Consider the following 13,773-nt stretch of genomic DNA (forward strand, 5'->3'; position numbering starts at 1 on the left):
ATGTCGGCGAACTCGGTTAGTATTAACGTAACTTCAAGCGACGCGTATGACAGAGATGACTGTATCACCCTTGGTTGGAACGCTACCATCCCTTGGGACAACCCCCACAACCTGATCAGTGTGGAAACGGAAATCATGATCGATAAGATCAAGTCTGGCGTCCTCATTCCCATCCTGTACCTCATTGGAGCCCCCGCCAACATCATCAGCATGGTGGTTTTCTTCAAGCAAGGCCTCAAAGAGAGGATTAACGTGTGTCTCTTTTCTTTGTCGCTCGTTGACGTCGTATACCAAACTATCGTCTTAATACTCAACGGTGAACGTATCCACAGCCTGATCACAAACGGAGAGAAATTTGGGGCTGTGTACATGTACATGATCAACAATAACGTGATAGGGCTTTATGGCTTTTGGTACGGGTCCACCTTCATATCAGCTGTCATCTCCACAGAGCGATGTGTGTGCGTGCTGTTTCCTTTGCGGGCTCAGAGGTGTATTCCCACAAAGGTTCTAGCTGCCATGATCGCCATCATCGTGTTTGTGATAGGATTCCTGCGTTTCGCTGTCACAGCCAAGTACCGTGCAGCTTGTTTCTATGAGGAGCGCACAGGGAGGAGATCGTGGCAACTGTCTGCCAGTGAATATTACTTCAAGAATATGGAAATGTTGAACATTCTGGACGGGATAGTCTATGGAATTTGCATATCAGTGGGTTGTCCTGTGGTTGTTCTTATCACTACCGTTATCACCTCTATTAGACTGCGACAGATCATCCGGTGGCGCAGTCAGGCCTCTTCCCAGATGTCCACCAAGGAAATCGGGGTCACCAAGATGCTTATATGTTTGTCCGTAGAGTTCCTTATTTTGTCCGCGCCTGTGATTGTTCTGCGACTGTTGCCCATGTTTGACCCTCAGCTAACGGCTGGTGGTTTATACGCCAACATGTTCCTGATCTTCATTGGTATTGGTGAACTGTCTTCCTATGCCAGCTCCTGTGTCAACTTCTTCGTGTATTACGTTACTGGCTCCAGATACAGGGAAACCCTGCATACTTTACTTGGCTGGAAACGCAGTTCGGAGCTTACCAACGCCCCATATGAGAAGTGAGAAGTGTAACGAATGATGTCAACCAGGAATCAGGACGAGTGTTTGAACAAGGGAAAATAGCGTGGGTTAATAAAAATCGACTAAAATACCCTTTCCTGGTCAGAGGAAATTAATGGGACAAAGACAATACCACAAGAAATGATTGTCATCACAATTTGGTAAACAAAATGGGACAGGTGAAAACAAAATCAACAAAATCCTCGTTTTCTAGGTACAGCGGAGAGAGGATAAAGACTAGAATATAAATCACATATAACACGACTAAATCCATAACTATATACAAAGTCCACTTAAAAACAACAACAAAAGACATCAGCACGAATGCATAGGTTGATAATGTAACCGCAGTTCTGACGTGAATTCAGTGGGATGAAGCACTGTTGGAAGCAGTGGGTCCAATTTCCACGGTACCGACCACTTTGATCATTCACTTCACAGGCAGGAAGTCATGCCAAATAGGCCATGAACATAATTTAATACGGGAAATTTTGTTAACGACCTTAAAAAAAAGAAGAAAAGAAATAATGTATAACACTCCATAGTCTGATCAGCATCTACACCCTGCATTTACCTGGCAGCAAAATGCCCTAGCCTCTTTCATCTCCACGGTGCCTCTCCTTGGGCATGCGTGATCATTTACCATTACTGAGATTTAGTTTCACGTTTACAACAGGAGACATGTGGAAAATCGGACGAACGAGTTTTCACTTTTATTATTAACATTATTATTATTTTCATTATTATCATCATCATCATTAGTAGTAGTAGTAGTATTTGGAGGAGGAGGAGGATGTGTGTGTGTGTGTGTGTGTGTGTGTGTGTGTGTGCGCGCGCGCGCGCGCGTGTGTGTGTGTGTGTGTGTGTGTGTGTTGTCCTTTATTCTTCCAATCTCTTTTGAATATATAATTTTGAAGTGGTGAAAACAGGAAAACGCCAAGCCAGATCACCTGAAAACGTATCAGAAACACTTCTGTTATTCCAGTGTTTGCTGATGGCTTTCGAGAATCCAAGAATTCCGGCCTGTGTCTTTTAAACAGTGAAATATTGTTTTTAATCATGCACAAAGATCGGGCCGGGACTGCTTTGATATAGGGAGACATGCATTAACCACTGTGTACATTACATTCTGAATGAAACAAGGATTGAAAGGTAATTTTGATAATTCGAATCTGTCTTATCAAAGTGAGTGAGGCGAATTAACTTCAGATTTTTATCGTGCACAAATTGATATGATATTTCTAATACACAACCCTAACATCACATGTACGACAGCCTTGGGCACAAACAACGTGTAAGTCCGTGAAGTGTGTGATTTTGTTTTTTCACTTGGAATGGTTTTGTTCGTTTGTTGTTCGTTAAATGCATTTTACATCGACATTATTATGTTTTTGTTTATTTTTTTCCAGCATTAACACAATTACCAGTTCTGTCATGTTATTTCGTAACAGGTACATCGATATCCCCTTTTCAGGTTCATTGGACATACAGTAAGTAGTACCCCTAGTAGTTGTATCAACATTGCTACGACGTACCTTTTTCATCTTCCTCAAACAGGCTACTCACTGACAAGTATCAACAGAGATAATGACTTACTGCAAGGGTGATTTTTAATGCTTGTAAAAAAAAAAAGTGATTTCACGTTTTTCCTAGTAGCTATGATTATCCATCTCTGATTTACTGTCCAGTAAATTCGATAATACGAGCATGTTAACATTGGAACATGATATTGTGCAACCAAGCTTTTATTTTGGTTCTCTTTTGGCAGTTAAAACCGAATATAAAACTGCTCAGTTCGAGCATTCATTCTTGGATGGTCATTGGACTTGTGACTGACAGACCTCACCATTATTTAATATAATGCAAGAAAACAGCTATATACTTTAACTCATTGTGGTTGGAGAGACAGTCCGCCCAACACCAAGGTTTGTTCGTTTTATTTGGCTATTTTATTTTGTTTATGTTTTCATCTTTACCAGGGCATTTCCCCCTGGGAGTCTGGATGCACTTGGTGGCTGGGTGGTCCACAGCAGTCCGGAGCAGGTTGCGATTGTGGCCGAGATTATTCTCCCCAATTGTCGCTGCTCTGTCTGCTTGTCAGGTGTGCCATCTCAACCTGGCATGGTCCCCCCCCCCGGCCCTCCGCCCCCACCCCCCACCCCCTGATACGTGTCTGTGAAAAAACGCCACAGACTTTTCCGACACGATCTTCAACAACCTTTCTTCTCATGTCCTGAAGCACCAAATCTATGCCTGTGGTACAGTGTCCTTCTCTGTTTAATTATTACTTTAAGTACCCCTGTGCTGGTGGGTTTATGTGTGCTTTTTAGAAAATCGATTTCCTCTGTAGTCTTCTTTCTTTGGGTCTCTGAAAGCAGACTGTCCAATGCACAGCTTTTAATTATGGTGTAGGAATGATTGTCCGATCGCAGAAATCCTGTCTCATACATACACATTTTTTTTCTTTTATTTGTCGGACCATCAAATCTAGTTTCAATACATGTAAAAATGGTTTGGATGTTCGTACTGCCCAGTCGTTGATTACCAAATTGAAGCGTTTTCTTTTTTGTTTCCCGCATTCGATCTCCAAACACAGTTGTATAACGTTTTTTTTCAATTGAAGACGAGTAGATTTTTTGTGATGTGTGTACTCTTATCACCGATGTTACATGTAAGAACACACAAAGCACACACGGCTTCCCGCAATGATAAAAAAAAAAAAATCAATGGAAATGTGATGCGCCGGAGCTGATTTCATGTACACCAATTATGGTGCAATTGTACCCAATAATGGAGCACATGAACCCAACTCCCATTGTCACTAGCAACACATCCACTAATGCAGTGTGTTCCCAACCACTTTTCTTTATGAAACTGTTTTCAACACTCTTTGTTGAGCCGTGTTCATTATCCAAGGTGGAAACTCGTCGGAACAGTCGGAACCAGTCGTTGGTAAAACTCTATTTTCCGTTAACGGTGTGTATTACATTTGATAACGATCAAACTCGATCCCTTGTCTCTCCAAGAGATGTGGCTATGTGTCTCATCCAAATCACGTGGTCATTTCTCTTGGCAGACATGTAGTGTCCTACCGTCAATACTTTCCTTTCTCTCTCTCTCTCTCTCTCTCTCTCTCCCCCCCCCCCCCTTCGATTTTGTCTGCTCCATTCAAGCACTCACGAATCTGTTCATCCACCTGTGTATTTGACGGAAGTGGCAGAGTTGTTAAGTCGCTTATCTGCCAATACTTCTTCTTCTTCTTCTTCTGCGTTCGTGGGCTGCAACTCCCACGTTCACTCGTATGCACACGAGTGGGCTTTTACGTGTATGAACGTTTTTACCCTGCCATGTAGGCAACCATACTCCGTTTTCGGGGGTGTGCATGCTGGGTATGTTCTTGTTTCCATAACCCACCGAACGCTGACATGGATTACGGGATCTTTAACGTGCGTATTTGATCTTCTGCTTGCATATACACACGAAGGGGGTTCAGGCACTAGCAGGTCTGCACATATGTTGACCTGGGAGATCGAAAAAATCTCCACCCTTCATCCACCAGGCGCCGTCACCGTGATTCGAACCCGGGACCCTCAGATTGACAGTCCAACGCTTTAACCACTTGGCTATTGCGCCCGTCATCTGCCAATACAGTGTCCATGAGGATCCAGGGTCGGTTCCCGCTCTCGCCTTTCCTCGGCCAAGTATGATGCAAATCAAACTGGGCGTCTAGTCACTCGGATGACAAAATCAACCGAGGTGCAGTATGGACTTGGCGAACAGAGAAATAACCCATGACAACAAGAGCGTTGTCCTCTGGAAAAATGATGCATGAGAATTCCACTCTGGCAGGTACACAAAATATGTACCCAAGTCTTGACTAGCGAGTTGGGTTATGCCGCTATCGGGCATCTGCTTAGGAGATGTGAAGTAGCGTATATGGATTTGCGCAAACGCAGTGACTCCTCCTTGAGAAGTTAAAACTTGTCTGATTCAGATCAATATGCATCATTCGCTTTATATTTTGCATTGGTCGTCTCCATCTTCCTCTCCCTGTATAAATTATATATATATATATATATATATATATATATATATATATATGTGTGTGTGTGTGTGTGTGTGTGTGTGTTTGTGCGCGCGCGCACGCATGTGTGTGTGTGTGTGTGTGTGTGCGCGCGCGCGTGCACAATACAACCAATGTACATAATAAAAGGATGCATCGCATTCAAATCCAAAGAGATGCTTTCTGATGCGAACGATACTGATAATCATTCTCTACATACATGTGGATTTTTCAGGAAAATGTTCTACCTGGCAGGAAAAGGTAGAAACGATGCCTTTGAAAGTCACTGCAATTGAAGGCAGCGACTCACACGTGCACCGAAAGTCCAAAAGACCACCTCAAACTCAGTGGCATAAAGTGTGCTCCAGTAACATCGCAGGCAACTCTTACACAGGACCATTCGAATCATCTTTGCTGACAAAGATGGCGCTTTGGTGGTTCAGAACGATACCTACATACCGAAAGCTGTAGGTCAATTATACGATCCATGCCAGCACAGTACGGTCTCTAAAGACCCACATGCAGGTAGCATAGAACCCCAATCTATTGTCCATCACTTACATTCCACTGGACGCACTGACAAGACACTAAGGTGGAGGTAAACATGATCAGAAATCATCGTTCCAAATTCACAAAACACTGAATGGGCCGCGGACAGACGTATCGTCTATGGAACTGGAGGTCCTACACAGTCAGCCTTGTCAGAACCGGCTGGAGCTGGAGAGAGAGAGAGAGAGAGAGAGAGAGAGAGAGAGAGAGAGGAGAGAGAGAGATCAGAATGTGACTATACAAGTGTACTTTGGGTAGAGGGATGAGGTGGTGGGATCTGAATAGGCGTGTGTAGGGATGTGTGTAGGGAGTGGGTGGGGGCTATACGTTTGAGTATGTATGTTTTAAAAGATATTGATGTTATTGATATTTGGTAAATAGATTTCTTAATCATTTTGCTTTTTAAAAAAAATTATATTCATATCATTGGGTTTTTTCAACTTTGATCTTCTTTGTGTTGTTCAGTTAACATCAATTCAAAATGCTTGCTAGAATGTCAGTACAACAAAAAGTTAATCTGACAATAAATGTGTTTTTTTTGTCAGTCAAAACCAGCTGACTCCCGACTTCAGGACGTTGTGATCACACTTCCTAGCTACGTGAAGGACGCAACATATACGGTACACATAGTCGGAAAGTGAACTATTGAACTGAAACTTTTCTCCGCTTCTGAAGCCACGCAGGTGGCCTTGAATATCATTTGTTTATACACAAAATGCACCACGTGACGTGCTGCCGGCCATTATTTTGTTTTCTTCTAAATTCCTATCCGCGAGATAACGCACCCAGGCCATCACATAAATTGTAACTGGTATAGAGTAGACGAATTACCACGTCAGTGATAGTCGTGTGGACCATGATCATCGAAACAGCAGTTTCAGTTTCAGTTTCAGTAGCTCAAGGAGGCGTCACTGCGTTCGGACAAATCCATATACGCTACACCACATCTGCCAAGCAGATGCCTGACCAGCAGCATAACCCAACGCGCTTAGTCAGGCCTTGAGAAAAAAGAAGATAAATACATAAAAAAAAGAACTACTACTACTACTACCATCGAAACAGCATGAGAGGCAACTGCTGTCTGGGGTAGTTGAAAATGTCTTGCCCAAGTTACATCCCCACTCTCGTGGTTTTTAGGACAGTCGGAGTTTGTTGGGATTGTTCCCAATGACCGATTAGCCTCAAACGCTGCAGACCTGAGAACCAGAGTCACATCCCTTTACAGAAAGACTAAAGCTGTAAATGAATTCCCGTGGTAGTGTAGAACCATTGATCATACAGCTCCCAAATTGCTGCTGGCCAAACTGTAAGCTTGTTATAGAGACAGATGTATAAACAGGGGTATATGGGCACGCCTAAGATTCCAGTCATCGCCAGCATCGTCAAGGGCTGGTTACAGAACAGAATGCTGACAGGAAGTCCTCGTCCCTTAACTCTCTCCATAAGAACGGCGAAAGAGACGACGTTAACAGCGTTTCACCCCAATTACCATCATCAAAATATTACAAGCGGAAGGCTCTTACACTGAAGAGGTGAATGTTGACAAAGAATACCACAATTCTGACGACGGAAGCTAATGGTTGGGTCATTGAGACACCCACTGGACATCCGAGGGGTCTGTGTAGAGGAGAAGAGAGGACTGGCCGTACTGAGTGAGTTAAACAATTTGACGGCGATTCACTAATGGCATCTTCCTACTGTGGGTCTTCCAGTCGATACATCAAACCATTCAATCATAAAATTCACCATTACCGGTCTTTTCAATTTTTTTTAAATATGTTTGTTTGCCAGTTCGTTTACCCCTCCATTTATTCATGTGAGAAACAGATTAACAATTGTTGTTTTTCTTACGTATTTGTGAGGTTATTATTCTTTTTTTTATTGTATTAATTAGCTATGGTTTATGGCCGACATTTGTCTCTTTAAATGTACTCTAAAGGCTGACTTATCTTGCCACGAGATATTGTGGAACGGCTGTACAGAAAATTTTAGTTTAACACACACACACACACACACACACATATATATATACATATATATACACACTTACAGGAAGAAGAAACCACAACACCACTTTGGTGCTAACTAAATTTTCGCCTTAACTGGCTTGATCACAGTTACAGCCTCAATATATATATATATATATATATATATATATATATATATATATACATGTATGTGTGTGTGTGTGTGTGTGTGTGTGTGTGTGTGTGTGTGTGTGTTTCTGGTAAGGAGGCCCTTAATTATTTCGTATTTTTTCTGACTACTTACAATGTCTCTCCGTTTCTGTCCGCTGTCGTTCTTTTGAACTACCACACGGCACGTAATTACTTTTACCATCACCAAGGACACCTTAAACTTGGAATCTCTGCGATTCCTATTGGATATTAATGTCAAAGTCAGACACGTTTCTCCTTCTTTCTCAAGGACTTCTTCACCTTTCCACGGGTTTGGATCGACAGAAAGAGTAGGCATCAACATCTCTCCTCATTCATCATCCCATGCCACTCAAGGTCATTGGAAGAGATCAATGGCAAAGGGCATGATGAAAACGGAGAGAGTGATTACACATTATTAATTCTGTCTGGACTGGTGTAATTTGTTTTTTTTTTCTGCTTTCCCTTTACTTTCTGTAATGCCCCGGTAAGCTTGATTTCAATATGTTAATCTGATATTCGTCTGGTTTTTATCTGAAACTTAATGAAATAGCTATGTTTCTCAACTAATCAATCTGCATATTTGTCTTCTTATTTTTCAGTCTCTGTTTTATTTAAACTCTTTATTAAAAAAAAATCGATTATGTATTTCAGTTTCTGTAAAAACAGATGTACTGATAGGTACACAAACAAACAGAATCACACACACACACACACAGAAAGAGTGAGAGACAGAGAGAGAGACAGAGACAGAGAGAGAGAGTTATGGAGTAGGGGGAACAGGTTTCGACCGACAGACAAATACAGAGTCACTCAGACACATAAATAGAGAAGCAGGCAACAGAAACAGGGACAGAGAGACATAGGGATAGACTGAGAGAAAGAGAGAGAGGGAGAGAGAGAAAGAGAGACAGAGACAAACAGAGAGTGGTAGAAAGATAGCGTCTCAGAACTTAGAAAAGGGGCATAGGAGCTTATCTCATCGTTCCCTGCTAAAACAGAAGAAAGAAAGAAAAAGAAAGAAAGAAAAGAAAGAACAGAAACCGATACAATGGTTTTCATTTCTTTTATTATAATCATCATTATTAAATATTAGTCAGACTTAGACAGTTGGGCTTGGTGTCTAAGAAACGTACCAAAAAAAGAAAAGAAAAAAAAAGAAAGACGCACAAGTAGAAAGACCAGCACACACAACAAGAACAGTCTGCTGAGTACCCAGGATGGATCAGCGAGTTTCGCAGGCAGTTTGCATAGTCAGCACTCATCCCAGTCCAGGTTTCTTATTTGGGGTGGGGGCTCCCACAAACTGCCACCCATCGTACAGCAAGGGCAAACAATCGTTTATACATTTTACATTTCAATAACGTCATCACATGAGCAGGCAGTCAAATTATTCTACATCCGCTCGCATTCCAGGAAGAAACCGCGCGTGCGACCATCACGGACAAGCACACACACACACACACACACCCATGCTCACGTGCAAATCCGCTCACAAACACACACACACACATACGCGTGAGCGCGCACACACACATACATACACGCATGCTCAAGCGCATACCCGTACCGACACACACACACACACACACATATATATATGCACACCCACGCACGTGCGACAAGAACACGCACGTACGTATAAAAATACATGCACACGCACGCACAAACGCAAACGCACACAGATGGAGCAAAAACACATTTATCTAAGACAGACTTGCTCAGTCACTGTCCACTTGAAAACCACAACATAAAGGCCAATAGAAATACGGAAAGCCATCACAGCAAAACAACTCTAGTAAAGCAAATTTCCTCTTTGGCCGATGCTCAGCACAGCACAGACTGTCAAAACAAATCTTTGAAAATGTTCAAAAAGAATCTTCATTCAACATCAAAAAGAAAAGAAAAGAGATCATGCCATGTTTCTGAAGCGCATCACCAACTTCAATGCTTATTATGACATCAGAACCAATACAGGACGCATCGATATCCGCAGACTTTTTCCTGAGAAGTAAACCTCGTCGAGAGTTGATTTATTATAGGGCCTAAAAAAGTATCATATCCAATGTCTTGCTGTCTTCAGAAGGCAGGCAGATTATCCCCGAAACGACCTTGGTGATCATGACCAACGTTCAAAATGAATCTTGAAGCTGCACGATTAACGAGTGTTGTGTGTGTCCATGGCAAATCTAAGTCGGCTGAATATACATTTCTTTTTTTAATCTTCTTTTGTTTTGTTTTGAAATAACATATGTTTCGTCATTCCTTGTGGAGGGTTGTTTTGTGAAGGACATTAATACTTTTCATTACATATTCAGTAAACATTATCTAGTGTTTCCTGGCCGCTCTAATTTAATCATTGGTATTTAAAGAATCATTGTCAGTTGGCAGGAGACGCACACTAGTCTGACAAAGTGCTGGCTGTCATAAAATTGTCCCTATATACAGTCTGCTTGCTGTCACAAAATTCTCTTCATTAGAACTGTAGGAAAAGGTTGTGAGAAGATTTTGTCATGGTTATCGCACGCGCGCACGCGCACACACACACACATATATATATATCTATACTTGATAGTCAATCTGAATAACAAAAAATAACCGAACGGTTCCTGCAGATTCCATTTAATTATCTTCTTGCTTTTCATGACCACGACGACAGATGAAACCAGGCAGCATTTCGCAAGACAAACACGTGTCAGTCGCTACATTTTTCATTCTTTAAAAAAAAAAAGAAAAAAAAAAAAGTCGGATACAACTGACAGTAGAAAGAGTGGACTGTTTGGGAACAAAAGATTATGAGGCAAGAAATATGACTGGAAGGAAGAGGTGGAACAGAAAAGTAGGACAGACACAAAAAGAGTGGAAAAAAAGGTTTGTAAAGTTTTCTTGCCTTAGGGCTATCTGTGAACGCGTGGAAGAAAAACCAGATGAATTATTTAGTTCTCTCTCTCTCTCTCTCTCTCTGACACTGTCGTCTGTCTGTCTCTCTGACACAGTCTGTCTGTCTCTGTCTCTCTCTGTAAAAGCGCGGAAGAAATCCAAATGGATTACCTCTCTCTCTCTCTCTCAGAAGAAAAACATGGATCATTTCTCTCTGTCTCTGTCTGTCTGACTCTGTCTCTCTCAAAACGCAAAAGAAAAACTTGGAGTCTCCCCTCTCTCTCTCTCTCCTGTGGATGGTCTAGGAGGTGAGACTGGGAGAGAGGGCAGGGGATATCAGTCTGGGAGATGGACGGTCACCAGATTACAAAAAGCATGGACCACATTATATGTGTGGCTGTGAAAAAAGGGACTCGGGGAGACAAAGGAGGAAGAAGAGGGCGTGGAAGTGTGTCAGCCATGACGTGTACGTCGCTTTTTCTTATGTGCTGTGTGGAAGGAATAGAGAAAGAAAGGAGGAAGGAAGGCAGGGAGGGAAAAGGGGTCGTGGTGGGGGTGTGGGTGGGTGGGTTGGGGGGGTGGGGGGGTTCATGGCTGTTTGACATCTCATTTTGCAGTTGCAGTCGCTGATCAGCTTTTCCGGGATGTGTGTAAGTCGTTGTATATGTCCGAATAGTTCATTGTTTCCATCGTAATCACAACAGTTATGTCTGTCAATGATCACCATAAGCTGAGTGGTCTTTCAGCGTTTTCTGTTTGAAAATGAAATGTCATGAAATCGAAAACAATTTCACCCATATGATTCCTCGCATTGTATATTCTTCTTTACTTTCCTAGCTTTCTATGACATACTTGGAGAGCAAACGTAAAAAAAGGAAAAGAAACCCCCCCAAAACAACAGATAATCATATCACGCCTAATCTACACATCGATATACATATATAACAGTGTAACTTTCGTCACCATCACGAAAGTAACAAAAACAACAACAACAACAAAAAACAACAACCAAAAAAGAACAACCCTCAACAACCCTCACACAACTGTCCACCATAACATGCTCACGCTCAGTCTTCAACGCTGATTCGACGTTAACATTGGACGACAATCTGTTTCGAAGTCACACATGGACCAGAACAAGCACGAGGAAAAAACAACAACAAACAAACAAACAAACACAATCTGCTATATGGTGCTCTCGATATCGATGCCGCGATCAACATTTTCATATATCTTCCCGTCGCTGACGCGCGTGCGTCGACCGAAAGTTCTGGAGGGAGACAAGTCACTCTTATCCCCCCGCGACCGTGCCGGATGCGACACCATGTTTCTCTCCCTTGCTGACATGCAGGTGGGAGTGGTGGACCCTGCATACAGCTCCGCACTGCTGGCAGCCGGGGAGGGGAGCGAGGGGGCTCTCGTTCTGCGGGCAACGGGGCGGGGGGAGGCCTGGAACACCCTCTTCCGTAGGATGCCGTCTTTCTGTCGTGTGGCATCGCCCTGGTCGTCGGCTGGTGACTCGGCCCTTGTCTCTCTGATCGCGTTTCCTTCGCGCGCTTCTTGCTTGCTGAAAGAGACAAAGGATCGCCATGGGTAGCTGGGTAGTTTGGTGCTTTTCTCGTTGTGCTGATGTCTGAAGGAATGCTTGAACGTTTGTTGTTGTTGTTGTTGTTGTCTTTCATGAAGTGTGTTGTTGTCTTTCAGGAAGCGTTGGACGGAAGGGAATTGTGTCGAAGTACTAAGGGTATTTTTAAAATAAGATTTGTAAAAAGTCCGCGGATTCATGGAGCGAATTTTTCTTTCTTTTAAATATCACTTTAGACTCGTGTTCTGAAGTGACAGTGAGAGAGAGAGTGTGTGTGTGTGTGTGTGTGTGTGTGTGTGTGTGTGTGTGTGAGAGAGAGTGAGTGAGAGAGAGAGAGAGAGCGCCAAATAATCCATTTTGGATAAAAAAAAGAAGAAAATAATAAATGACTGAACCTACATTATGCATATAAAATATGGTTTTAGTGCAACCCTGGGAAAATGAGACATTCTTTTTTCAAGCCTTGCACTGATATCATACTTCTTAGTAGCAATCTGTACTTAAGCCACGTTATAACATAATCAGACCAGCGAACGGTGTTAATAATCAGTGCACTTAACAATCACAATATAACAGTATTGGAGCAGCGAACAGTGTTGCTAGTCAGTGCACTTAACATTTACATCATAGGTAATCACTCAGTACACCTGTCAGTCACATTATGACAGTGTCAAAGCGGCGAACCGGTTTCATCATGAAATGCGCACGTAACAGTCACAAAATAACAGTGTCAGATTGGAGAAACGTTTCAATAATCATTGTATTTAACAGTCAGAGTACAACAGCAATCAAACCAGCGAACGGTGTTATCAATAAGTGCACATATTTCAAACTGTTCACCAGTTTATTTCTGATTCAAATAGATTTCAACTTAAAACGTACTTGTGAAGAACGGGTACAGCATGATTCTGTTTGTTAAACATGTGTTGGATGTACTAATCATATTACATCCTTGACTGACCAAACGTTCAAAGTTCAATGGATTGGATGTCCTAATCACATTATATCTTTGAATTATTAGTTTACTTATTTTGTATTAATTTGTTTTATTTCCTTACATATTGTGTATGAATAAGTTACTTGATACAATTGATAATATGGTTCATCAGCCGTCATGTTAAAATTGAAGAGCAACGTGTGAGCACAGTATAAGCGTTAAGCTTGTTGATGGTCTTTTTGTTTGCATCGTAATCGTGTGTACTGTTGAACAGCTTAAGATGATTTAAAACAATAAGTGCACTGAACAGTCAGGTTAGCACACAGTGCACTGAATAGTCAGGTTAGCACACAGTGCACTGAACAGTCAGGTTAGAACACAGTGCACTGAACAGTCACGTTAGCACACAGTGCACTGAACAGTCACGTTAGCACACAGTGCACTGAACAATCACGTTAGCACACAGTGCACTGAACAGTCACGTTAGCACACAGTGCAC

General features: G+C 42.2%; 2 protein-coding genes across 2 annotated transcripts in view; one reads left to right on the forward strand and one right to left on the reverse strand.

Annotated features, from left to right (window-relative positions):
• On the forward strand, nucleotides 1–1,107 carry LOC143275410 (uncharacterized). Its single transcript, XM_076579905.1, has one exon. The coding sequence runs from the start codon at nucleotides 1–3 to the stop codon at nucleotides 1,105–1,107; it is 1,107 nt and encodes a 368-aa protein (XP_076436020.1).
• A 7,823-nt stretch (nucleotides 1,108–8,930) lies between these two features.
• LOC143281574 (uncharacterized) overlaps nucleotides 8,931–13,773 on the reverse strand; it is a 144,187-nt gene continuing 139,344 nt past the window's right edge. The window contains exon 17 of the mRNA XM_076586810.1: nucleotides 8,931–12,319. Within this exon, the coding sequence (XP_076442925.1) occupies nucleotides 11,938–12,319 (382 nt within the window). The 3' untranslated portion in view covers nucleotides 8,931–11,937. The remainder of the gene's footprint in view (nucleotides 12,320–13,773) is intronic.

Source organism: Babylonia areolata, chromosome 1 (genome assembly GCF_041734735.1).
Source record: "Babylonia areolata isolate BAREFJ2019XMU chromosome 1, ASM4173473v1, whole genome shotgun sequence".
NCBI classification, from domain to species: Eukaryota; Metazoa; Mollusca; class Gastropoda; order Neogastropoda; family Buccinidae; genus Babylonia; species Babylonia areolata.